Source organism: Cololabis saira, chromosome 14 (genome assembly GCF_033807715.1).
Source record: "Cololabis saira isolate AMF1-May2022 chromosome 14, fColSai1.1, whole genome shotgun sequence".
NCBI classification, from domain to species: domain Eukaryota; kingdom Metazoa; phylum Chordata; class Actinopteri; order Beloniformes; family Belonidae; genus Cololabis; species Cololabis saira.
In genome coordinates, this window is record NC_084600.1 from 34,483,548 (window position 1) to 34,508,983 (window position 25,436).

General features: G+C 40.9%; 2 protein-coding genes across 11 annotated transcripts in view; one reads left to right on the forward strand and one right to left on the reverse strand.

Moving 5' to 3' along the window:
- tcf7 (transcription factor 7) overlaps positions 1–15,953 on the forward strand; it is a 76,195-nt gene extending 60,242 nt beyond the window's left edge. The window contains exons 6-13 of one of the 10 annotated variants that reach the window (XM_061740514.1): positions 4,565–4,654; positions 6,169–6,288; positions 7,039–7,201; positions 7,329–7,436; positions 8,141–8,188; positions 10,653–10,701; positions 11,429–11,501; positions 14,562–15,953. In XM_061740514.1, the coding sequence (XP_061596498.1) occupies positions 4,565–4,654; positions 6,169–6,288; positions 7,039–7,201; positions 7,329–7,436; positions 8,141–8,188; positions 10,653–10,701; positions 11,429–11,501; positions 14,562–14,565 (655 nt within the window). In that variant the 3' untranslated portion in view covers positions 14,566–15,953. The remainder of the gene's footprint in view (positions 1–4,564; positions 4,655–6,168; positions 6,289–7,038; positions 7,202–7,328; positions 7,437–8,140; positions 8,189–10,652; positions 10,702–11,428; positions 11,502–14,561) is intronic. The other 9 variants (XM_061740518.1, XM_061740515.1, XM_061740516.1 and 6 more) reach the window with 9 other exon arrangements.
- A 1,344-nt stretch (positions 15,954–17,297) lies between these two features.
- Positions 17,298–25,245, reverse strand: skp1 (S-phase kinase-associated protein 1). The gene is made up of 6 exons (XM_061739154.1): positions 25,117–25,245; positions 23,348–23,447; positions 23,177–23,250; positions 19,821–19,964; positions 18,151–18,291; positions 17,298–17,986 (listed from the first exon to the last, which is right to left on the reverse strand). The coding sequence occupies exons 2-6, from the start codon at positions 23,442–23,444 to the stop codon at positions 17,951–17,953; spliced, it is 492 nt and encodes a 163-aa protein (XP_061595138.1). The 5' UTR covers positions 23,445–23,447; positions 25,117–25,245; the 3' UTR covers positions 17,298–17,950.
- Positions 25,246–25,436: the final 191 nt, after the last annotated feature.

A 25,436-nucleotide genomic window follows, 5' to 3' on the forward strand; every position in this document is an offset into this window, starting at 1 on the left:
GTGCCGTCACAGTCGCACGGGGAATGTTCTACTCTTCTTCTAAACGGGTTTTGGGACATGATGGCCCGTCCTCCAGACCCTTAAAGGATCTCTCACAATCAGTGTTTGTTTGTCGTTGGCTTTTATCCACGATGGTGCTTTAGTGACTTGGAGAAGGAGCCTGAAACCGACGCATCTGTTCCACGTTCCCTCGTTTCATTTCAGGTTTCAGAGTTGATTGTGAATTCGCAATTTAATGCTGGTTTATTGAGCATTAATAATGTCAGAGCATAAGTCCATATAACCTACAGAATCTATGCCTGCCCTGGACAGATCCCCTCCAGGAATAGTTAATGGCTTACATCAAATGTCACGGAGATTTGGGATGAAAGCTTAAAATCTTTGTGTGGTGAATTTGCTCACATGTGTGTTTGTGTCTGTCTATCGTGTTTCTGTGGAACAAGCAGCTTTCTGTCCCCAGACGTTTCCCAAGTCGCTGATTTACAAGCGTTTTATCGTTTTCAGTCAAGAACACTTCACTATGGATTTTCACAAGTATTATTAACAGATAATCTCCTTTAACCCAGATTATCTGCTTGTTTTGGCCTGTTGTAGTGAGCTCCTTTGTTGGAGGAGGAGGAGGAGATGGAGGAGGAGGAGATGGAGCGCTAGCAGTCAAATGTCAGGCTGGAGTTTTTTCTGTTGTTCTGATTTTCACCAGGGATTCCTGTCCACCTCCTCGTGTCTCCTCCGTCCTGCTGCTTAGCCGCCTCACACCGGGAGGACGTCAGGAATTACATGAGATGAACTTTGTTTCATTTCTTTTTTGTTCCTTTCTGATGATGCAGCTTAGCAGTTGTGACTGCTGTGGTGTGAACATGGTGCTCACAAGTCTTCCATTAACTGAAGAGACAAGCATTTAAAAGTGCAATTTTGAAGATTTGTCCCTCAGAATTTGCAAAAGGGAGATTTAAAACGTGGTAGCTCTGCGCACAGAATCTGGTCGAAGGTCTGTAAGATGTTATTTCACAGGGCTCGTGCCTTTGTCCCTCTGACGAGCTGCGTCTTCACTGTTACCATAACTACGAGCGACAACAAGGTCCAAAGCAGCAGCACAGAGCAGCTCATGTAGCTTTTCCCTTCATTCCCAGCATACCTCTGTTCAATCATGCCTTTCACCTGCATGTGCCCGTTCAGGAGCTGCAGAAATGTTTCCTTTTTAAGCTGTCAATCCAAAAACAATTAGTGATGGATTGTTTATTATTGAGTGTCTGCTGGTGGGTGAGTGGACTTTGGACTTTAGTTTGGCAAGCTTTTATCAATTGACACTTGACCCGTGGTTAGGAATGGGCGATATTTTACCGTTCACGATAAACCGTCAAAACAATTCCCCACGGTAAGAATTTGTCATCTCCCGGTAAAAACGATAAATTCCCGTTGATAACGTTTTTGTGTAAAGCCTGATATTTATTATATGAAGGAAGGAAGGAAGGAAGGAAGGAAGGAAGGAAGGAAGGAAGGAAGGAAGGAAGGAAGGAAGGAAGGAAGGAAGGAAGGAAGGAAGGAAGGAAGGAAGGAAGGAAGGAAGGAAGGAAGGAAGGAAGGAAGGAAGGAAGGAAGGAAGGAAGGAAGGATATAAGCCAGAAAGAAAGAAAGAAAGAAAGAAAGAAAGAAAGAAAGAAAGAAAGAAAGAAAGAAAGAAAGATATGAGCCAGAAAGAAAGAAAGAAAGAAAGAAAGATATGAGCCAGAAAGAAAGAAAGAAAGAAAGAAAGAAAGAAAGAAAGATATGAGCCAGAAAGAAAGAAAGAAAGAAAGAAAGAAAGAAAGATATGAGCCAGAAAGAAAGAAAGAAAGAAAGAAAGAAAGAAAGAAAGAAAGAAAGAAAGAAAGAAAGAAAGATATGAGCCAGAAAGAAAGAAAGAAAGAAAGAAAGAAAGAAAGATATGAGCCAGAAAGAAAGAAAGAAAGAAAGAAAGAAAGAAAGAAAGAAAGATATGAGCCAGAAAGAAAGAAAGAAAGAAAGAAAGAAAGAAAGAAAGAAAGAAAGAAAGAAAGAAAGAAGGAAAGAAAGAAAGAAAGAAAGAAAGAAGAAAGAAAGAAAGAAAGAAGAAAGAAAGAAAGATATGAGCCAGAAAGAAAGAAAGAAAGAAAGAAAGAAAGAAAGAAAGAAAGAAAGAAAGAAGGAAAGAAAGAAGAAAGAAAGAAAGAAAGAAAAGAAAGAAAGAAAGAAGAAAGAAAGAAAGATATGAGCCAGAAAGAAAGAAAGAAAGAAAGAAAGAAAGAAAGAAAGAAAGAAAGAAAGAAAGAAAGAAAGAAAGAAAGAAAGAAAGAAAGAAAGAAAGACAGACGGATCTGAGAGCGAGGAGCTTGAGTCATTACAGTTTTGCAGGACAGGTGTACTAATTTAATTGGTTTTTATTAATTCCATGTAATTGGTGTAGTTTAGTAGCATTTAGTATCTTTTAGAGCAGTGATTTGGCTCCAAAGACTGAATGTGGTGACAGATTTATAGTTACAAAGGTGGAGTTGAATTGGGTTTTTTTTTTATCGTCATTTTTATCGTTATCGGGATAAATGCCAGAATTGATGGTGATACATTTTTTAGTCCATCCCGCCCATCCCTACCCGTGGTGCAGGAGTGGTCCGGGGCCGGTACGGTCCAGATCACAGCAACCAACTCCGCTGCCGGGCTTTCTTGTGGGACGGCCTCCCGGTGCTCGAGAACAGAGACGGCTCAGGAGAAGAAGAAGTTGTTGTCAGTGGTTTAGTCCATAAATGCGGATTGAATCGGGTGTGTTTGCATCTGCTGTAAGACAAGGAAGAATCATCTGAAAGGGTTGTATTGGCTCTCTGGGGGGGTGGGGTGGGGGGGGGTGCAGTTTTCTACATATCAAAGGCTCCGTCTCGCACCGTGTCCCCACGCTCGCCCTCCCGCTGGGCGTGTGTTTGTGTTTGTGCTCCCACTGCGTAAGCCCAGTATTGACACGCAGCTGTCAGCAGCGCCGATCCGGACCTCTCAGGTGGGATCATTGTGCATCTCCAGAGGCATTAAGCCATTTGAAATGAACTCGGGGTTTCTTTATCTGTATTTATTTGGTTGGTTTGGACATTAATGCACAGAAGTGAAGAACACACACAGATGGGTGTGAGTCGTTTACGCCGTGTGCGTGACCCCAACATGAAGAAAAGATTCAGCCAAAAAGCAAGAAAAAACTAACTTTAGTGTAAGAACAATAAAGAAAAAGATAAACCGAGTTGATAAGTGCGGACTTTTTTTTCTGTGTTACAAGCTCAAAAATTTGAACATAACCCAAACATGGCAGTGTTTTTATTTCCAGTGAGTTCTGACTTCTCCTGACTTTACATTGTGGTGCATTTGCTGTACAATCTGAGGGCACCTTGGCCTTTTGAATCCTTTAAAAAACCAGCTTAAAACTTTTCTTTTTAATAGGACCTACAAACATTGATGATTCACAGGAAGCTCCACATCTGTTTATTGCCACAATGTTTTTTAATCTTCATTTTATCCTGTTTTTTTCTTTCTTCTTTTCTTTTTTAAACATTCATTTCACCTGTAGCACTTTGAGATTTGCTTCAAATGTAGATGGCATTACAAATTGAATGTATGATTATTATTATTATGATTACCTTGGAAGAGGCTAAGTCAAAGCTGTAGGACAGATGTATAAAGAGACGTAACCTGCTGATGAGCAGGGAGGAGTGGGGTGGAACAGCCCCTACGACCAGCTGCTATGAACTTACATGGTTGAAAAGCAAGCTTTTGCTTTCTATCCCAGTGGTATTTTCACCAAAGCGCATCAGAGATTCGATTAATACTTCAGGAAAATGTCAGCTTATGAAAAGGGGAAATTACCGTATTGGCCTGAATATAAGACGGTGTTTTTTGCATTGAAATAAGACTGAAAAAGTGGGGGTCGTCTTACATTCGGGGTCTAGACGTTATACCCATTTACACCGCTAGATGGCGCCAGATATCTTTAAAGCGAATGCTGAACTTAACTCCCCTGGCCAAAGCGAACCCCTGTCACGAAGAAGAAAAATAAAAATAGCAGTAGCATGAAGAAAAAAAAAAAAAATAGCGGTAAGAAAGAAAAGAGAAGAAAATAACAGAAGAGATAACAGAAAATGGAGAAACGTAGCGACAATCTGGAGAAAAGTGGGTCGAGGGAAGTTATGATGCAAACTTCAAGATCATGATTTGAATGAGGCAAAATAACATGCTTTTTCTCTCAAATATATTATTTGTTTCAGATGTACTGTAATTATTTTCTGTATAAAAATTGAATTTGGTGTTAAAAAAAGTATTTTTTTTCAAATTTGAGTCTTGAAAAAGAGGGGGTCGTCTTATAATCAGGGTCGTCTTATATTCGGGTCGATACGGTATATCTCCATCGAAGGACAATCAATAAAAAATGAACAAGAAGTAAGGCAAGAGGCAAGAAGTAATAATAATAATAACGTCATCTTTTAAGTCGTCTGAATCTCAAATTTCAAATGTGAGTGTGCCATAAAACTGAAAGTCAGCACCTGCTGCCGTGTCTCCCTGTGCTGTGCCGTGGCAGGCAGAGCCAGCCGGTCTACCCCGGCCTGTCCCCCTGTGGATTCAGGCAGACCTACTCCTCCAATCTCACCAGCGCCTCATCCTACTCCAGGTATTACAACCAGTTGGCTGGACCCAACCAGGGGGGAAGCGCCAAGAAAATAAATGCGTCAGCTCCTGTTTACAGCACATTTAAGATGCCCGAGCCGTAGTTTTCCATTTACCGTGGCAAACTGGCGTTCAGCCCCTCTGGTGGAGTTCAGCGATGGCTGCGAGCCAGTGTGCTGTAAACAGGACCGGTCCAGCGGTTCACCAAGCTGAAGACGAGCTGAAGTGAGCCGAGCCGAGCTAATGACTGCTACACGCACATACTGTACCGTCAGGACAACTGCTACTCTTTGTGTCGCTGCTTTTAAGCTTTTATTTTTGTTTGTGTGTGTTCCCTGATCCTCAACCTCAGAATGATAACTGTCAAAACATTTTAAAAACCTCATCCAAGAGCTTTTCGTGTACTTGGGTGCATACATGACCTTGCTGTGGAGTTTTATTTTACATTTGTGCATCGCTTCATCGTGTTTAATGGTAAAAATTGACCATAAGATTTCTGAATACACACGCAAAATGTTAGCCTGCCTGCAACACACGGATACGTTTCATATGGTTTGTTTTAGGCTTGCATCGTGCCTGATAGGTGGGGTTCCTGCACAGTGAATGTATACCTACACATCACAATTTTTGTAAAAAGAAAAAAACATTTTTAATAACATGAGAAACTAGTTACCATGTAAATGAAGCAGAATCTGTTTTTCACCTTTTAATGAGGTGGGAAAAAAGCATCTGCAGACCACATTTCCAAATGGTGTGCATTACGTAACTTGCACGACTGTTTATAATTATGCTTTTTCAGAAGCACAGGAACTTAAAAATGCAGTAAATCCCACCTGTTAGCTGCTGAGCACACATAAAAGCAAAAACAAACAATACGACGCGGATTGTTTTTCTCCAGCCAGGATGCTTATTCAGCTGATGCTTAATGCTGCTTCTATGTCAGTGAGTGTGAAGGGCTTTCTCATCATTTCTCCACACTCTGGAGAAGTACAGAAACACCATTATGTATCTATTATTTATTTATGTATTTATTATAAATAAAGTGCAGTCTAAATAAGTGTATTATGGCTTTCATATAGTGGATTTGTAACATCTAGGGTTGAGGTTTATTGGGTGCTTTGACCCGAGTCCTCAGTAACGCTTGGGCGCCCTCTAGTGGTGTCGAATTTTAACGTCACTGCTGCACTGAGCTAATAATCCTGGCCTTCAGTTTTATATACATTTCACATCCCATCTGTCCACTTAGACAAACTTCAGATAGTCCGTAAGTTTAATTACTTTTGATTGTATTGTTTTCAACAACTTTGTTCTCTGGTTGGCCTCACCAAGGAGTTTAAAGTCCCGTCTGGACCTCAGATTATCATCCAGCAGGCTTCCTGTGCCTTCATGCTCATCGCTTACCCAGAACTCCCGCTGCTGCTTAAATGCTCCCTTTGCTCTCCAGCTCTTGACCACCGCATCGCGCTGGACTCACTTCTTTGTCTCCTTTCCTCCACCTGTTCCTCTCCCCTGCACCAGGTTTCCTCACTCCCTGATGCTCGGACCTTCAGGCATGCATCCTACGGGGATCCCCCACCCCGCCATCGTGCCCCCGTCTGGCAAACAGGAGCATGAACATTATGACAGGAATATGTACGTGTAAGTATCGCCCCGCCTTCACGCCAGGCTCGCTTTGATCCATCTCCCTGTCAACCTTCCTTCACCCCAAACCCCTCTGCAGTTCATCTGTTTAAATCTCGCTCACATGTAGGCCTGTGTTGAAAAAATCGATTTTCCGATTCTAAATCGATTCTCATATTAATTCCTAAAAATTGATTCTTATGTCTAAAGATCGATTTTTATTATTTTTTTTCCTCATCATTTTCGCCAGGTGAACTTTAATCCCAGTAGTCGGACACACAGTTTGTCATGACACTTCTGAAAAATGCCAGGTGCTTCATGGCAATATGTGTGCAATAAATTAGATAAGCTAAAATGATTTATTTACTGCATGAACTCTTGCAATTTCTTTCTTTTTTGCACTTTAAATGGATATTGAAAGGCCTGTTTGAGTTATTTATTTCTTAGTTATTTATAATTATTGTGAAATTATTATTTCACTAGTTATTTTACAGTCATATAATTCAGGCAACAGCTCAAAAAACATTTTAAATAACACTAAGCCAAATCAATATTGAATCGAATCGAATCATGATAATCGATTCTGAATATTAAGAATCGGAATCGAATCGATTCTTGACATTTGAATCGATACCCAGCCCTACTCACATGTGTGTTTATGTCCATTTACTCTTGTTTCTTCTTACTCGTACGACACCCCATGGGGTGGACATTATCTGATATTTCTTTGGCCATCCTTACCCTGTCCTCCTCTCCGTCCTCCTTCAGGAAGCCACAGATGGAAACCAAGCGGGAGAAGGAGCCCAAGAAACCGGTTATCAAGAAACCCCTGAACGCCTTCATGCTCTACATGAAGGAAATGAGGGCAAAGGTTATCGCCGAGTGCACGTTAAAGGAAAGCGCCGCCATCAATCAGATTCTTGGACGACGGGTGAGCCAGTCGCGCACAGACACAAAAAACGATCATAAATCACAAACTAATGCTGTTATTAGGTATGTTAGGAAGTGATTTCCCTGTTTTATTTTTTAAATCTCTCCTTGTCCGTCGGTGTGTCCAGTGGCACGCGCTGACCCGGGAGGAGCAGGCCAAGTACTACGAGCTGGCCCGGAAGGAAAGACAACTGCACATGCAGCTCTACCCGACCTGGTCTGCTAGAGACAACTACGTAAGAACTATCTCATCTTACCCCCCAACCCCCCCCTTCTCTCCCCTCCACGTCAGTGCCATATGAATATGCTCAAAATGAGGAGCTGATTAAAAAGAAAAAAAGATCAAAACCACGAAAATGTTAATACTTTTCCACTTTGTTTTGTAAACAAAAGTCATGCATTTTGTATCTGGGCCTGTGGTTGGAACAATCTCTAGATCTGTACAGTCAAGAAGTCATTTGGTTGCTATGGCGACAGCGAGTTTGCCATAAACTTGTTTTTTGTTTTTTTTTTAAACAAAGCTTTTCTCCAAAAATCCCACAAATACGTTTTGTTTTTTTTTCCTATTTTTGAATTTTTTTAATATTAAAATGAACATCTGCACATTTTTTTCCACAAATAAGAAAGAAAGAAACATCAGGACTATTTTTCTCTCTCTCTCTCTTAGTCATTCCTTGTAAATAAAACTACAATGTGATCACTTCATCAAATCAGAATAATTGTTTTTCTTGCCTTAGATCTTAAAAAATGTATTACTTATTGATTACAGTTGCACAAGCGTAATGATCCGTTGCACTACGGCCTGTTAATCAAAAGCCAGGAGTCATTGCAACGAACAGACCTGTGGGGTGCATGCGTTCCAGTTGAATGTTTTGGGGATGTGCTGAATCTAGGCTGCTGTGTGCCTCTGACTTCTCAGTTTGCTGTTGAACTCTTGCAGGAGGCGGGCCTTAGCGGGGTCGCAGGGGAAAAGAGTAAAGCTGATTGGGTAGGGACTCGTCTTACGGTGGATTTATACCTCTGTGGTGGAAAAAATGAGGCTGTGCGGAGCTGCATGAGATGGGGTTGTGGGGTAATTTCTGTGCAAAAGTCTGCATGCACCTTCCAAATATCTCAATGACTCACACGCTCCAAACCTCCACAACAGCACACGAGCGACAGCAGTCGAACGCGCTGATCTGATTGGTCAGTTGTGGGCACATATTACAAAAAATATTACAAAAACCATGTTTCGGACCCCGGGGTTGTTAGCCTGTGAAACACTGCATTACACAGAGGTATAAATGAGCCCATTTTACTCAACTAACAGAGCAGGGCTGCATGGCTGGCCTCGCTGCCTCAGTTTATTCATATACCTGGTATCTCTTTTAAAATACCTCCACTTCTGTGTTAGTGTAGCAAGACAATGCACTACCCGTGAGGAAAACATTAGTGAGTTAAATAATCATCATGAGCTTTAGGTTTTGATAGAGGCTGCTGTTTATTTATCTGAAATACACACTAATAATACTTTGTTTTCCCGCTGCACTGTTTGCTTCTCTACATGTGACTGAACTTAACTCTGCACACAGCTGGACTTAGACTATCGTTCATGTCTTTTTTGGTACCGTAGCTGAAAAAAGAAGCGCCACACGTCACCTGTCGATGGCCAGTTTTTTTCAAAATAAAAGCCCCAACTCCACCTAAGTAACATACAGGACTGTCTCAGAAAATTAGAATATTGTGATAAAGTCCTTTATTTTCTGTAATGCAAAAATGTCATACATTCTGGACTCATTACAAATCAACTGAAATATTGCAAGCCTTTTATTATTTTAATATTGCTGATCATGGTTTACAGCTTAAGAAAACTCAAATATCCTATCTCAAAAAATTTGAATATTCTGGGAATCTTAATCTTAAACTGTAAACCATAATCAGCAATATTAAAATAATAAAAGGCTTGCAATATTTCAGTTGATTTGTAATGAATCCAGAATGTATGACATTTTTGTTTTTTTAATTAAATTACAGAAAATAAAGAACTTTATCACAATATTCTAATTTTCTGAGACAGTCCTGTACATTAATGGTGGGATCGTTCTTATGTCATTAAGCTCCATCGTAGTAAAAACCCCTAACCCTAACCATGACGCAGCTTATCACAACCCACCCGACCCATTAGCTTACACACTTTGACTCTTGCAGATAAATATTTATTTTGGTTGTGTTTAACGGCCCCCGTAACGAGGCACGTGACCATTCTGTAACAGTTCAGCAGCAAATGAACGTAGTCGCAGACGTCTGCCGCACAGGACGCCTCCTGAGTAGTGTTGACATCTTCATGCTTTCACGGTGTCAGGACTGTGTCTGAAGGATCGGTCGGTGCATTTAAAGTAATTCCTCATCCCGCTTCACTCTCCTCGTGAGCTTGAAAAAAGAGACAGCCGGGTGGACGAGCGAGCACGGTAGCAAAAAGAAGTTCCACGTCTCGCCCCCGCACCTGTAAAGGGTTTCTCCTGCAAGTCACCCAGTCACATAAAACCTGCGTATAGAGTAGTGTACGCTCACACACACACACACACACATACGCCCACATTGAAGTAAAGCTTCATTTGCAAGACGAGCTGTTGTAACCACATAGACAACGCTAGCAGCGAGCCGAGGAGGGCAGAAATTGAAGCGTAGGCGGTAGATTTCTGTACCCACATCCTTCACTTCACCCAAATATGAGGCCTCACTGCACCTTCCCCGGATCCCCGTGAACAGCTCTGATGTTTACCTCAACACTCACACACCGAGATCGCCTGCAGACGCTGCCAAACACCAACAGAAATATGAAAACAAGACTTTTGGAGATGAGGTGAACCAAAAGTCTTTGAAGAAGACTTTTGGATCAGCTCCGATTTCCTCTTAAATAGTTAACATTTCGGGGGAGGACACTCAAGGTTTTTGTTTTGTTTTGGGTTGTTTTTTGCATGAATAAAGTTTACACGGACCAAATTAATGCAAGGTGTTTTTCTTTTTCTCTTTCTTGCTTTCATCTTGCTTTATTAAGGCATTGCCTGACCTAATTGCTGGTTGTTGCTTTTTAATATTTCACTTTTTCCTTTTTTTTTCTTTGAAAATGCCAGAAAAGCGTCAGTTTTTCTAAAATTGCACACCTCTGTTGATTAAAGTCAGCAGGCTGGGACTTTTCCATCCCTTTTCAGAGGCATTATGCCAACCAGACAAGATATTTTATGATAAATGTATGAGGGAGCCGCTGCACTCAGAGTCCCATTAATGTTACAAACGAGGACTTATATGGGTTTATTATCCATCTTGAGGAAAGAAAACACACAACAACAAATTAACTGGGTGTATCAGCCTGATCATTTCAGCCTTTATGGTAAATCTATCGCAGTGTAGTCATTTCAGCAGCTGAACCAAACTCATTTCATTAAACGTGGGGTTGTTTGTTTCTCCTGCAGGGCAAGAAGAAGCGAAGAAAAAGGGAGAAGCAGCAGGACTCCAACACAGGTAAAGATATAAACCCTCATGCCCGACAGATGACCAGTGTTAGTTCCCATGTGTGGTAGAGAAAACAGTTAAGCCTGAAGTTGCGTTGGCGCTCTGAAGCATCGCTGAGTCTTTGAGGCAGGATGTTTCTCTAACGTCAAACCGCCCACCCACTCTGCTTTCCACGCAACCTGAACCGTAGAGGCTGCGATCCCTGCGTGCGCAGCTCTGCACGCTGATCTTAACTGCTCTGAGGTTAAGACGTCGGACAGAATCGTGGAAAAGACCCATGTAGGAAACTTGATGACACTTCTCCTGTTCTCTTTAAGAGGTTGTTCGGTGCTTTTATGGGTTTTTTCCCCTCCTTTTGCTTCTCTGTGCATGCTTTTTTTACGCACGTATGGAGGAGATCTTGGCTGAAGTGCTTGTTCGTAGTCAAGGCTAAAAGCACCGAAGCCAGAAAGTGGATGAAATGAAGTGTTTTTAAATCCTGCACTAACCGTTTGTTGGGCTGCTGGTTGTTCCTGTGTCATCGTGCAGCAACAGTCTACTAACAGTTCTCCCTGATGGCGTCTCTCTGGCCGGACAACCCCATCGGTGCTTTTCCCCCCGCCCTGATGAGCTCTTGTTTCTCTCGTCTTGTCTGCATCCTCACCCTCTAACCGTTTTCCTCTTATTTTTGCTCCTCTCTGTTTTTCCTATCCCTCCTCTTCTTTCCTGTTTTGTGCATGCTGCGCATTGTGCTCAGACCCGGGCTCTCCTAAGAAATGCCGGGCTCGCTTCGGCCTCAACCAACAAACGGACTGGTGCGGTCCTTGCAGGTGTGTACCGAACATCCATCCCACCAACTCCATAGATCCTTCTCCCCAGCGCGGTTACTCCCCTCTGATCCGCTCACAGATATTCAGTCTCCTCCCAGCGACGGAGCTTTCTTTGAGGCAGTCACCAACCTTTTTTTAGTTTCTGCTAGGGCTGGGCGATTTTGGACAAAAATAAAATCCTGATTTCTTTCTCTGAAAACCCGATTTTCGTTTTCGATTTAGATTTTTTTGGTAAAACTACAAAAGACAATGGAATAAATTGTTTCAAATATTTTATCTTTATTTTTAAAGAAAAATAGCAAACAAATTTCCCTATTGGGAATGAAGTGCAATTGAAAGATACTGTAAATCCTCCTTGAGTTTAGTAAAGTGACAACATTTACAATTTTCTTGACCAAACAAAGATGACTAGACGAGCTCTGTCTGTAATGCAGCCAGCTGCAAAAAAGGAAAATCGATTTTCCGATTTTCCTTTTTTTAACATCGTCTTGATTAATAAATCCAATTTAGATTTAAAATCGATTAATCGCACAGCCCTAGTTTCTGCCTTTTTCAACTTCCTTGATTGTTTGCGCTAAACTCCACCTGCATTCAGTTCCCCCTAATAAAGCCCACAAACCGCCTCAAGGTGAGCTCCGTCTGCACAAACGCTCCCAAATCCTTCCTGGGCGCTCTGCATGTCGTCTGTCACTAACCTGCTGCTCTGGAAGTCCAAGCATGTGCCAGCGTGAGGCAACAGAACAACAGTAGAAGTGATTTTTTATCTTTTATTTTTATTTTATTTAACCTTTATTTAACCAGGAAAAGAAACCCATTGAGATTAAAAATCTCTTTTGCAAGGGTGTCCTGGCCAAGAGGCAGCACAAGATTTCAGATATTAAAATTTATAGAGGTGTGATGTGAAATACTAAAATCAAATAAAATCAAATGAAACAAAAAATGGAAATCATTTAAAACAGTTACAAATCAGAGATGCTGTCTCAAGTGCACTCATTCTAGACTTAAAATCCCTCAGTGGATAAATATGTCCTTTTGTAAATGAGCCGTAGGCTTCGTCAGGTCAGTGAATAGTCAGTGATGATATTCAGAAAATCTTTCAGAGGGGTGCAGATAAAGCCATAAACCGAAGAAGCTCCATAAACATTTTCTCACATTCTTGACCATTTTTACACATTAATTGCACAATTTGAAATTGATAACCGTCACCGAGTAGAGAGAAAAAAATGGGAGTTTTCCCACGTTGCATTAAAAGTCAGAGTTGTCAACAAACACTCGACATATGAAGGTGAGGAAGATGAGCTAAAATGCTCTGGTGGTTGCTTAGTCTAATTTTATATATAAGATCAGTAATAACAGGATTAAATCTACTCGGCATGTTTTGTTTTTGAGGATTTCTCGCGGTTTTCTGAACAAAAGCGGGACATGACCGCCGCGAGCAGCAGCTCTGCTGTAGTCAGAGTTTACAGTAGACGCTGGTCGACGGCCGGGCTGCAGGAGTGCGTGTGTTTCTGCTGCCACCGCCACACCGTAGCAACCCTGTCGTCTTCCCCGCTACCACGTCATGGAAACCTGAGTGTGTGTGTGTGTGTTTCGGTTTGAGAGAACAAAGGGGGCTGAATGTGGTTTGAGCAAATCCTTATCACCACAGCTCAGCACACACACACACACACACACACACTCTGCAGCAGTGCATTTTGACAGCATTCTCATGCCCGTGTGCTTTCAACTTTCTCCATTCATGCACTGTGGTAACTGGCACCTTTTGATGGTGAACTCTGACATTTAGAAATCACTCTCAATTGCTCTCTTCCTCCCTTTCTCTCCTTCTGCCTCTAAATATGGTCTAGCGCCTTTCCTGCGGTTAAACACGGTGACTCATATCATATTCTGGTAATGATCATGGGATCCTGTTAACGCCTTTGATGCTGCACTCGGCGGTACTCGAGTCTGCTTTTGAGTTTAACACCTCCCAAAGCAGTGCAGGTGACGTGAACGTCGGCCCTGCAACATCCAATATTTTCAGCTGAGGAGAACTCCCTTGAGGCCGTGCTGAAATCTGTAGTTTTGGGAAGTTTATTCAATCATAATGAGGCGACTAAATTAGGAAAAAAAAATCATAATCCCGAGATGGGACATACGTTTTATCACTTACCTTGTATCACCTTCGGTTCTTGTTGCAGGGGGTTCATTTATTTGATTTCATCATCAACCTTTATTTGAATTCGGAGAAATCATTGAGAGCAAGCCCTCATTTACAATGATGCTAAATGTACAACAACCATATAAAAAGAATAATACAATAAAAATAAAAGAGAAAAATTTAAAACAATTACAAACATGGGTAAAATGGTCAGCAATTAAGGATTTGAATTGACCAAGCTGCACAAACGTTTCCAACTTCAATGCATGTTGCAAAATGTTCCAACTGTGAGCCGTGCAGTAGCTAAATGCAGTTTTTCCCAATTCAGTCCGTGGACATGAAACTTCCAGCATGAGAAAATCAGAGGAGCGGGTTGAGTATCTGCCATTATGCCACCTCAGTAAGGAGCTAAGGTAATGAGGAAGCCTTCCAATTAGGGCTTTATAAACAAAGAGAAACCAATGCCTATCACGTCTGACAGAAAGGGGAGTCCACCCAAGTTTTTCGTAGAAGATGCAGTGATGAGTAGAATAACTGTCACCAGTGATGAATCTTGCAACTTGCGGATTTATTCCAAACCTTCGTTTTCCCCCTCTATTCCCGTTGACCCTATCCCATCAGTCATCAGGGCACATGTCAGACAGGGCCAGGCACGCTCACACTCACTCCTGCTGAACATTTAGCCATCAATCAATTTAATATGCATGTTTTTGGACCGTGGGAGGAAGTGAGAGCAATTTCAGCCAATCAAGAACCCAAACTCGACTATTCTATGTTTTTATTAACAGTAAAATGCTCCAGAGATGTAGGTAGATGTTTGTTTGGTCATGACTGTTTGTCTCCATGTTCATTAATCTCACTGTGAATGCTGCATCTTCATTGAAGCCTGCTGACGTTTACCATCCACACTTTATTCACAGATAACTCTCTCTGACTGTTCCTAGGAGGAAAAAGAAGTGCATTCGCTACCTTCAAGGAGGAGGCTGCCCCAGCCCATCTTCTTCAGATCTAAGCGCTATAGACTCTCCCCCGTCCCCTTCTCCTTCCCGCCAGCGCCTCTACCAGCGCCCCCCGTCCCCGGGCTACTCCCCGACGCCACCTTCCCCCTCATCGCGCCTCCCCTTGTCTCCGCAAACGCGCTCGCACACACGCTTCCCCCCGGAGCGCGGCGACCTCCGTCAGCCCGCCGCCAAACACACCCAAACGCACCTGGAACTGTCCAGCAGGCAGACGTGCTGCTCCAGGGTGCTGTCGGCCGCCAAGGTGGCAGGACTCTCTCTCAAAGTGTTAACAGAGACTCAGTGATCGCTGGTGCGCTCTCACCCCCGACAAAAACACCCCCCCAACACCCGCCAGGGTCACCGAGACTCTGCTCATCACCTGCTTTCAAGTGTTCAGTGTTGCTGTCCAGTTTCTTTCAATATGTTCTGTTTTCCAAAGTTGAAAATAAAACTTTTGCAAATAAATCAACCACAGTCCTAAGAGGAGACACAGATAAGTTAGCTGATCAAGTCCAAAATCATAAAAATCTTTGATTGGTGCAAGGACCAACATCTGAGCCTGGCCTGCAGGCCTCCAGGACCTGCCACTTTCAGAAAGATGGATCGTTTTTCAGCTTTCAGATCACACACACACGGATGTTTAAAAGCTACCAGAGGTTCTGAAGGTCTGCTTACCAGTTTTCCTCGTGTGGGTGGGGTTTTTTTTTGTTTTTTTTAATTGCTAATATTTTTAACGATTCAGCCATTTTCAGTTTTTCGTTCTTAGGACCTATCTCCAACTCCACAGACTTATCTGAGACCAAATGGGTAATATTATATTGCATTGTGTTGTAAAGTTTTATATTATAATTAAACTTTTGTATGTTTTTATGGAAAATGTTAAACAAGTAAAAAAATATATATATTCTTTTAGTCGCAATTTCTTAAAGCAATACTCCTCGTCCTTTTTGTGCAGAATTTTACATTTTTTCTTTGGGTCAAGTGTTATTTGCAGCAGCATTCAAACTATATATTGTGTTCTGTCTCTGCATGTTTTGACTTTACCGTTTTTGAGAAAAATAAAAAAAGGAAATGAAAAAAATAAAGCTTTAATTTACTGCTCTGCTCCCAGCTTCAAACTCGGCTCAGGACTGTGGACTGTACCGGCTGAGGTTTTGTACCGTTTTCCTCCAGTAGAGGCGGCTGTTGTGTTAGAAATAGCTTTTATTTTTATTGGAGGATGTTCAGGTCAAGACGACTCAAACTTGTTTTGATGCCTTCATCTCGTGTATTACTCGTGTTTTTGATTCATGTAATAAAGTGTTTTCAATATTCTGTCTACCGGAGTAAATTTAACATTTCAATAAAGAGGTTGCAAGTAGGTCTTGAACAGAGGTGTCAAGTAACAAATACTTCGTTACCTTACTTAAGTAGAAATTTTGGTTATCTATACCAGTGGTTCTCAAATGGGGGTACGCGTACCCCTGGGGGTACGTGAAGGCACTACAGGGGGTACGTGAGATTTTAAAATATACATACATTTAAAAAGTAGCATCCATGCAAAAATCCTTTAAAAATAAATATTTCATAAATAATTGAGGAAATTATAAGTCTAAATTCATAAAATGAATTCTATCTTCAGGAGTAGGCTATTCAACTTATTATCCTAAAACCCCAGAGTATCCCCTACACCAGGATGGTTCCACCTCACCTGTCAATCACCTGGCTTCACCTGTTAATCACTTGGACCAACGATGGAGTCGTGGTTGAAGCATCGCAGCAATATTTTTATGTTTAATAAATCAGTTACTGATGCCACAGTGCTCTGTTTTAGGTCTTTTTTTTTACAACCAAAAGTGCTTTGGTTAGGGGTGTACTTGCCTGAAAAAATGTTTCACAGGGGATACATCACTGAAAAAAGGTTGAGGACCACTGATCTATACTTCACTGGAGTCATTATTTTTCAGACTACTTTTTACTTTTACTCCTTAAATTTTCACGCAATTATCTGTACTTTTTACTCCTTACATTTTAAAAACAGCCTCGTTACTCTATTTCATTTCGGCCTTTAAAAAAAAAATATCCAGTTAAATTGCTCCATCCGGATAGAGTGAATTTGGTTGTGGTTGTTTCAGATGTTCTTGTCCAGTTTTGTTCTTACATCCGTTCCCTCAGATTCCTGCAACTAAACTTGGATGTACATTCCAATAAAGGTTAGGATAAATGATAACATGCCTCTGAAGTTTGACTTTTTGCACCATTACAATACTTATAGGCAACTAGTCATCATATCTCCTGCTCTCTGAAACACATGTTAATGCTCAATAGTACACATATATGGTTCTTTAGTATATTTGCATTATACTAAGATACATTAATTGTCAATGGCTTTTGTCCTTAATGGCTTTTTTCCCCCTTACATTACTTTTACTTTTATACTTTAAGTAGTTTTGAAACCAGTACTTTTATACTTTTACTTGAGTAAAAAACTTGAGTTGATACTTCAACAGGAGTATTTTTAAACTGTAGTATCTATACTTCTACCCGAGTAATGAATGTGAATACCGGTACTTTTGACACCTCTGGTCTTGAATTTAAAAGGGGAAAAAATTAAAAGTTGTAGAGACTCTGCGGCTCAGCAGCTGTCAACATCACAACAGAAGTGACTCGTACAACCATTTTTAATAGGTTTTATTTACTCCTTCAACGGTTTGAACATCCCAAAAACAAAGAAAAGAGAAGAATCAGCATCAGTCCCACAGCACGGGTTGATGTCCTGCTGTGTGGCAGGACGCTACCAAAAACATGTTCCATCTCAACGTCACTTTTCTAATTAACAGCTCCTCTTAAGATGGTTCCACACACAAAAAAAAAAAAAACACATTTACAGAGCAAAAATAACATTCACCCTTGCTTTTCAATCGTCAAAAAAGTCATCTTTTTATTAAATTCAATTAACCTAAAAGAATACTAACATGTCCAGTAAAAAAGACAACCAGAGCGTTTAATTAAGAGGAAAATCTGGGGGTATTTATGACTTTTTTCTTTTAATATATAAGGTAGAAAGCCATGAAACCGAGACTTAAGTCAATGCATCACATGAGAGGAAATGGTACAGAGTATTGTAGCTTTAAATTAATGACACCACACAGGCAAGTTAAAATGGCCATGCTATTGTTTGTTAGAGAGAAATTAGAGGAAGTGGGGATGAGAGGTGGTTTATGCGCTAAATACACTAAATGTAAATATTAACAAGTATGAACAACACCAGTGCAACCAGTTAAGAGACAATCCTTTTCAGTGTGGTAGTGTTGGCAGGATTCTCCCCTTTATTTTTCTTCACACCACTGATTCTCTTTGCGTACCTGCAGAAGAAAGGAAGACAAACGAGTTTCCAAAAATATAATAGAAAGTCAGCTTTCAAATCTCTCTTTGCTTTGCATTGAGCATCTCTCCAAAGTAAGATATTAATATCTCCCATCTTAAAGAAAACCTTCATCCCGTGACAGATGATGGATGGAATAACTACCTGGGCTTCCTCCTCCTCTGTGAAATCGTTTTTGATGTTGAAAGTCTTCCTGATCTCCTCTGGGGTTTTGCCTTTGATCATGTTGGCCACTGTCTTGCAGGTGACATCTAACAGACCTTTGATGTCCAAGTAGTTGGCGGCCTAAACAGAAGGAGAGAGAGACACACACACACAAAAACAGTTTAATAAAGAGATTAGAGGGCGGATGGACAAACCTGCCCTTGCAACACTTGCAGCTAAGAAACATGTCTTGAATTCAATCTAAACCAAACAAAAAATTTTAAAAATATCTTCATGTGTCAAGCAGCATGAACATGACTGATATTTAGTATTCAACAACTAAATCTTGTACTTTCTGACAAAGCAACACCGTCATGCTCTCAAACCTAGATCCTACAGGAGCCAGATAACTGTATCATTTGTTCATTAACAACAACAAATTACAATTAAAGCTGCAAGCAGCGATGAACGGGCCCTCGCACTCTTGTGCACGTTCAGGCTGCAGTGGAAGTTTGTATGACTTGCATGTAGATTATTCAGGCCTGGACATTTAGCAGATGACACCACCCACGACTCTCTATGTCAAACCATTCAAAGGTTATGGCAGAAAGAGGGAACTATCAAATATGGACCAATCAGGTAAAGGGGGGGTGCACGTTTTGGCATCTATCGTCGCCACGGTAACGCTTTTGACTGAGAAAAGTAATGCCCATCGTCGCAGGATTGAGACGCACATTTTGATGTATAACACACCTGGGTGCACATTACGGTTCGGGTGAAGAAGCGGCCGAAGAAATGGCAAAAATTGTGGCAAAATGACACGATTAATTCAAAATGGCCGACTTCCTGTTCGGTTTCGGCCATGGATCCAAGAGACTTTTCTTTAAGTTGCGACATGATACAGGTGTGTACCGATTTTCGTGCATGTACGTCAAACCGTATTGTGGGGCTTGAGGCACGAAGTTTTCTAGGGGGCGCTGTTGAGCCATTAGGCCACGCCCATTAATGCAAACCATTAAATATCTAATGTTTCACCAGGCCTGGCTTGCGTGCAAAATTTGGTGACTTTTGGGGCACGTTTAGGGGGGCAAAAAGGCCCTCATTTCATCGGAAGAAAAACGAGAAAAAGTCCTACAGATACAATAGGGCCTGAGCACTGTAAGTGCTCGGGCCCTAATAATTCTCTTACAGGAACGGAGCCCCAGCTGAGCTTCTCGAAAAGCCCCAACCTCCCAGCATCCTCTACTTCCATGCTTGTAAACACATTAAGACCAGTGAGAGAGGGTTAATCCTCTCAAGTTACTGAGACTGACTCGTACCCCACTTCCTGGAAAAACACCTTCCACCAACACCTCTTTCCCAATCTCTCCTGGGCCAAGCTAAGGTTACCACACACATGATCCGGCTGCTTCAGCCTCACGGCAAAATCTGTTTAAGAGCAGGATCGCTCCCTGCTTTACAACTCAAAGCCCTGTGTCTATAAAAACAAGATCTTCAAGCTTTTGCCAAGCAACATCTGCATTTTTGTTAACCAAATGACATTAACCAAATGATGAATTGGCCAAGCTGAAATAAAAAGGCCACATGGAGTCGGAACAAGAAAATTCAACTTGTATGCGCAAATTAGGATATCTGAAATGACGAGTGTATATCTATAGAACACCACTTACCAGAATGAGCTCAAACAAGGTGCCTTGGTCCACTTTAAGGAACTCTTGGTCCCATACGGGAATGTCATCCGTCCTCTTCTCCTTATTCTCATCGTCCTCAGGAGGAGGAGGGTCATCTTTGTGATGAGTGCACCACTGAATCACCTGACAGTAAAAAAAGCAAATGCACAACGTTCATAAAGAGGAAAAAATACATGCAGCATCTGAACAAATGTGGAAAAGTACCACCCACTTCAGTTCTGAGGTTTTTACTCATGACACTTTTGGGGAGGTACTTGATGTACTTTTGGCTGCACCGCATTAGAAATGACATCATCTTTGTTTTGCTCTCACACTCAAATGCTCTTAAACTGCTGTGATGTTTTCTTCCTGCTATTACTCACAAACCAGACTGTGGTCAAGATCTCAGAACTACGTCATCTAATAACCTGCCCCTTAATTTGGATGCACCCGTGTGATCATTACAAGCAGCAATATGAATTCTCCCCTGTCTGAGTCCGAGCTAGGGGAGGACAGCGCAGCAAACTCCTCAAAAAATAATCACGGTTGGTTTCAAAGAAAGATTATTTGTTTAAAACAGAAAATACAGTCTCACGAGTCACTAAAACTAATTGGTGACAGTGCAAGTCCAAGATGTTACTTTGAAGCATGATGTTTTTCCAAATTGTCATTTGTGCACAATCATAAAAGAAATGCAAAAGCACTTCCATAAATATTTGGGCTGCTGTTAATAGACCAGGGTGGTCCACACAAGTATTCAAATTACGTTGGAATTGCTGATGCACAATTTAAATAAATAAATCTTCTGGTCCTTTGCTGATTAAGTAAAGTCAACCTCCGACAAACAGTCTTTTTTTTTTTTTTCAAATTAATCCAGTAAGTAGAAACAGTGTGCGTAAATCAAATGGAAGAAACAGCTACATCAGAACATGAGAGAAGTAAGTAGCAGCCATTTGCTATTAATCATATTAACTTATTATCATCACCAGGTCTGACCATCTCTTCAAAAACAGGTGCTTTGGCAGACTGAACATTTTGTTCTGCAGTTATTTAGAAAATGATAACAGTTTGTGCTATGAGACACAACTTGCCTGTTCGGTCTGTGCATCTGCAGACTATGCTGCAAAACATGCCCATAGTTTGTTTTGTTGGTGTTTTTTTTTTTTTTTTTAAACATGCACACACAAACGAAGGCTTCAAAAACATTTACAAAACACAGTTGAGCTGCTACAACATCACCTACACTGAAACTTTCCTCCCATTATCCATGGTCTCAAATTGAGCGCTGACTTTGATTTAATCAAATATATCGAGCAAAACTGTCGCAGGGGTGAATGCCATTAGGTGTGGGATTTTTACCACAGACAAACAACTTTAATTCTGTTCTGAGGCTTGATCTACCACTCTTCTGATATACCAACGTCTAGAAGGACGAGGTCCTCTTCAGTTGGTACTGAACTACTAGTCTTTCTCCCTTGGAAGTAACCCCGAGTCTAGGAGACTGAATGTGGAATAATAATTTCCAATGGTTCCAATGATTACTGAAAGCACTTTAGTTGGGAGGAAATCCTGTGGCACATGCTCTTCATCGTACTAAAGGCACCGGTGAATCTCACTGTGTCCTGTAGTCGTCACAAGTGGACTCCAAAACCTACAACCTTGAGCTTTTCAGTTTCTTGCCAAGTCCGGAATAACAGGATGAGTTACGCACAGCACCAAATCTAGGATGATGCCCTGATAAGCCTAAATAAGAGCTAATTAACAACACACTGCCCCATCTGGACATGTGGTTGTTGATAGTTGATAGTGTTGCTGTGATTTGAATGGGACTATGTCATTTTCCCCATGCGTTCTTATCTTTGAAAGTAATTGAGTCTTAAATAAATAAGTCAGCTTTACATTTTCCTTACCAACTAACCCGTCAACTCTGCAAATGCCTTATACTTGACAAGAGCTCTGATCAAATTCTCCTGCCTGCACAGAAGCTGCAGCTCAATCATAAAACTTACACCAAGTCTGAGACACAAGATCTACTGAAAATTAATGATTTCAGGAAGTCATACCTATCACCAATTGTGATATAACCTATTGTAAACTCTCTTATTGTAGTTTACAGGATTGTTCCTGGTAGGGAAAGGTATTGGCATAAACCTCGGCACACTGAGGGAAACCCAGCTGCCACTGGCTTTGGAAAAGGATCTAATCCAGTGATCTTCCACCCCGGTCCTCGGGACTCAATGTCGTGCATGTTTTAGATGCTGCCTCCCATCGTCACACTTGATTCTCATTAATGGTCAACATCACCTTGTCATCAAGGTCTAGAAAAGTCTGTTAATGACACATTCATTTGTGTCAGGGTGTGCTGAAGCAGAGAAACATCTAAAACATGCAGGACAGGCGGTCCCGAGGACCGGGGTTGAAGACCCTGAAGGCTGATCTAATCACTTTGTAATACTAGGCGCATCTGAATTTAAAATTGTTGAATCTTGATATTTATTTCGGTGTGAAAATTGCAGTAATAATATAAGAAATATTAAAAACTGGCAGCATAGCTATGCAAAACAAAACACAAAATGGTATGATTGTTTAAATGACTTAATTTTAACCTCAGCACCAACAAAGACGAAAAACACTGCTGATCAGTCACTGCCACAAGAGCATGATACCATTGCACTATATTCATCAAGTTACCATCAATTTCACTAAAATGAATCAATTAATGTCCAGGAAACGTAATGAAACAGCAATGATAATGATTTTCAAGTAACAGCAACTTAATTTACAAGAAAAGTCAGCAGCGTCTGTTCTGTCTTAGAAAACTGTCCAAATTCCATGTTGATTCATCCTTGATGTCCATGTTCTATCGTTCTTTCATTGAGTCTGTATTAACTTTTTCTTTCGTTTGTTGGTTTTCATCACTTAGGGTAAAGCAGAAAACTGTTCTTACCAAGCTGGTTAAAGTCTGTAGTAAAATAATTGGCTCAGGCGACTCTACAGGACCTGTATAACAAACAGCTGTATAGGAAAGCAAAAACTCTCCTATCGGACTGTTCCATCCTCTACATCAAGAGTTTCAGTTTCTCCCATCGGGTACATTGCTCAGACTTCCACTTGTCAAAACTAACAGATATAAACATTATTTTGTACCTTCTGCCATCGCCCTTCTCAATTCCATGAGGAAAAGGTAGCTGTTGTGGTGCTTGGATTTTTCGATTTAAACTTGTGTCTTTTTTTACTATGTGTATATATTGCTGCAAAATTAATTGCCCCATTGGGGACAAATACAGTTATTGATTGATTGATTGATGATAATGTGCCAGCACATGAACTAAAGCCTGCAGGTCAGTCATCAGTACCTTCTTGAGGATGGCAGCATTCACATTAGGGAGGGGAACCGGGTCATCATCTCCTTCATCATCCATTCCCAAATCTGTCGAGTAAATCCACAGATATTCAAGCCAACCCTCCACAAGCATGTGTTCTATTAAAACTGGCAGCATGGAAATTGGAGACATTTGAAAGTTTACCTTCCAACATCGTCTTGATGGTGACGGATTGTTTGGCGATCTCGACATCCACCTCGAAGATCTCCCCGTCTGAACTCTGTAGTTTTATCGTAGGCATCGTCTGTGGGGAGCAGCACAACTCACGTGAAAGGAAATATGGATATAAACAGACTCATTTATCGTGTCACATAACCATAGGGTTGCCACCTTTCATAAATAGAAATAAGGGACACCCCAATTTCAGCAGCGCAGGCACCAAAAAAAGGGACATCCCCAAAACTTCTGAGCTGCATAGAAATGTGTTTATTTTATATGAAAAAACGAAACACTTTGATTTAAAGTTTCAAGTGCTTTAATATCATTGAACTTGCATGACTGTACAGACAGACAACCATACAAATGAAATAGCCTCCTACATACGTCCACATCAGCCAAGATGTAGAATATACTGTAGCTACAGGTGAAGAATATGGTGTAAAAGTTAATTTATTTCAATAATTCAACTTAAATGTGAAACTAATATATAGGACTGTCTCAGAAAATTTGAATATTGTGATTTTCTGTAATGCAATTACAAAAACAAAATGTCATACATTCTGGATTCATTACAAATCAACTGAAATATTGCAAGCCTTTTATTATTTTAATATTGCTGATCATGGCTTACAGTTTAAGATTAAGATTCCCAGAATATTCTAATTTTTTGAGATAGGATATTTGAGTTTTCTTAAGCTGTAAGCCATGATCAGCAATATTAAAATAATAAAAGGCTTGCAATATTTCAGTTGATTTGTAATGAATCCAGAATGTATGACATTTTTGTAATTGCATTACAGAAAATCACAATATTAAAATTTTCTGAGACAGTCCTGTATATTAGTTTCACCTTTAGTTGAATTTCCTACGAATGAAGTTCTGCAATATATTCAAATTTTCACACCTTCACCTGTACATTATGACATCAATAAATAAGAGCATAATATATGTCTGTATTGGTTCAATACGGAACGCAACTTTAATTCCCAATTACGTAAAGATTCGGTATTTTATTAACCAGGACTCGAGGCTAAAACTGAAGCTAAACACACACAAACATGTCCTTTTCACGGCATTAACACTCATTACTGAACCAGGAGCAAAGGTGTGCAAACTCAACCCTATGTGAGCGTTTGTCTACATCCATGTTCACCACGTGTTCTTGAAAAGAAAGAAAGAAAAAAGAAGAAAAAAAAAAACAAAGCTAAACGCTGTCAAGGGCTAATGCCGCGTTCCATTTACCTCGGAAATCGGAACTGGGAATATTAACTCGGGGGTGGTGAAGCTTCTCCCACTTTCCCAGTAGGAAATCCCACTTCGAGGGGCGTTCCAGTTGAAAATTCCGACTAGGGACTGGGAAATTCTGACTTCCGAGGACAAATGGAACGCGGCATAATGCCGCGTTCCATTTGTTCTCGGAAGTCGGAATTTCCCAGTTCCTAGTCGGAATTTTCACAACAAGACAACGCCACAACTAAAGTCCGTAAACCCCAACACGTTAACATGGATATTAGATTAATGTGTACTAATGTGTGCACATAGTGCTAAAACAGCCTTCTTGTTTGGTCATAACAGACTAAATTAACCAGGATTGTTGAATGTGACGCTGAGAAGGCGTTAGCATTAGCATTAGCTCCGCCAGGCCTCTCAGCATCCACAAACAATAACCAGTAAAGGTACAAAACAATCATTTCATTAAGGAAAGACGATTTTAAAAGGAAAAAGAGACTCGGTAGCTGTGAGGAGGTACGTACGGTAGGTGTTTGAACGCCCAGCAGAGATGAGAGTAATGAGGAGCAGGAGCTGGTAATGTAACGGCCGCGGCGGGACGAGTCTGGCTGAAGCGTGATTTATGGTCCCGCGTTACATCGACGCAGAGCCTACGGCGTAGCGTACGGCGTAGCGTACGTAGACATATATACGTAGACGCCGCATCGAGTGGTTTCTTTTTTTTTTTTTTTTTTTTTTATTGAACAGAATTTTTTAAACAAGAAAAACACACTTTATACAAAACTACTAGTAGAGGAAATATAAGGAAAAAGAACATCCTGGAGGTTTTATGAACAAGAGACAT

Coding starts and splice junctions, on each gene's coding strand:
- skp1 (XM_061739154.1), bottom strand. CDS start 23,444: ATGCCTACGATAAAACTACAGAGTTCAGACGGGGAGATCTTCGAGGTG. Junction 19,965..23,176: donor ATGCTGCCATCCTCAAGAAG/GTACTGATGACT, acceptor TTTTACTGTCAG/GTGATTCAGTGGTGCACTCA. Junction 18,292..19,820: donor CCTTGTTTGAGCTCATTCTG/GTAAGTGGTGTT, acceptor CCTTCTGTTTAG/GCCGCCAACTACTTGGACAT.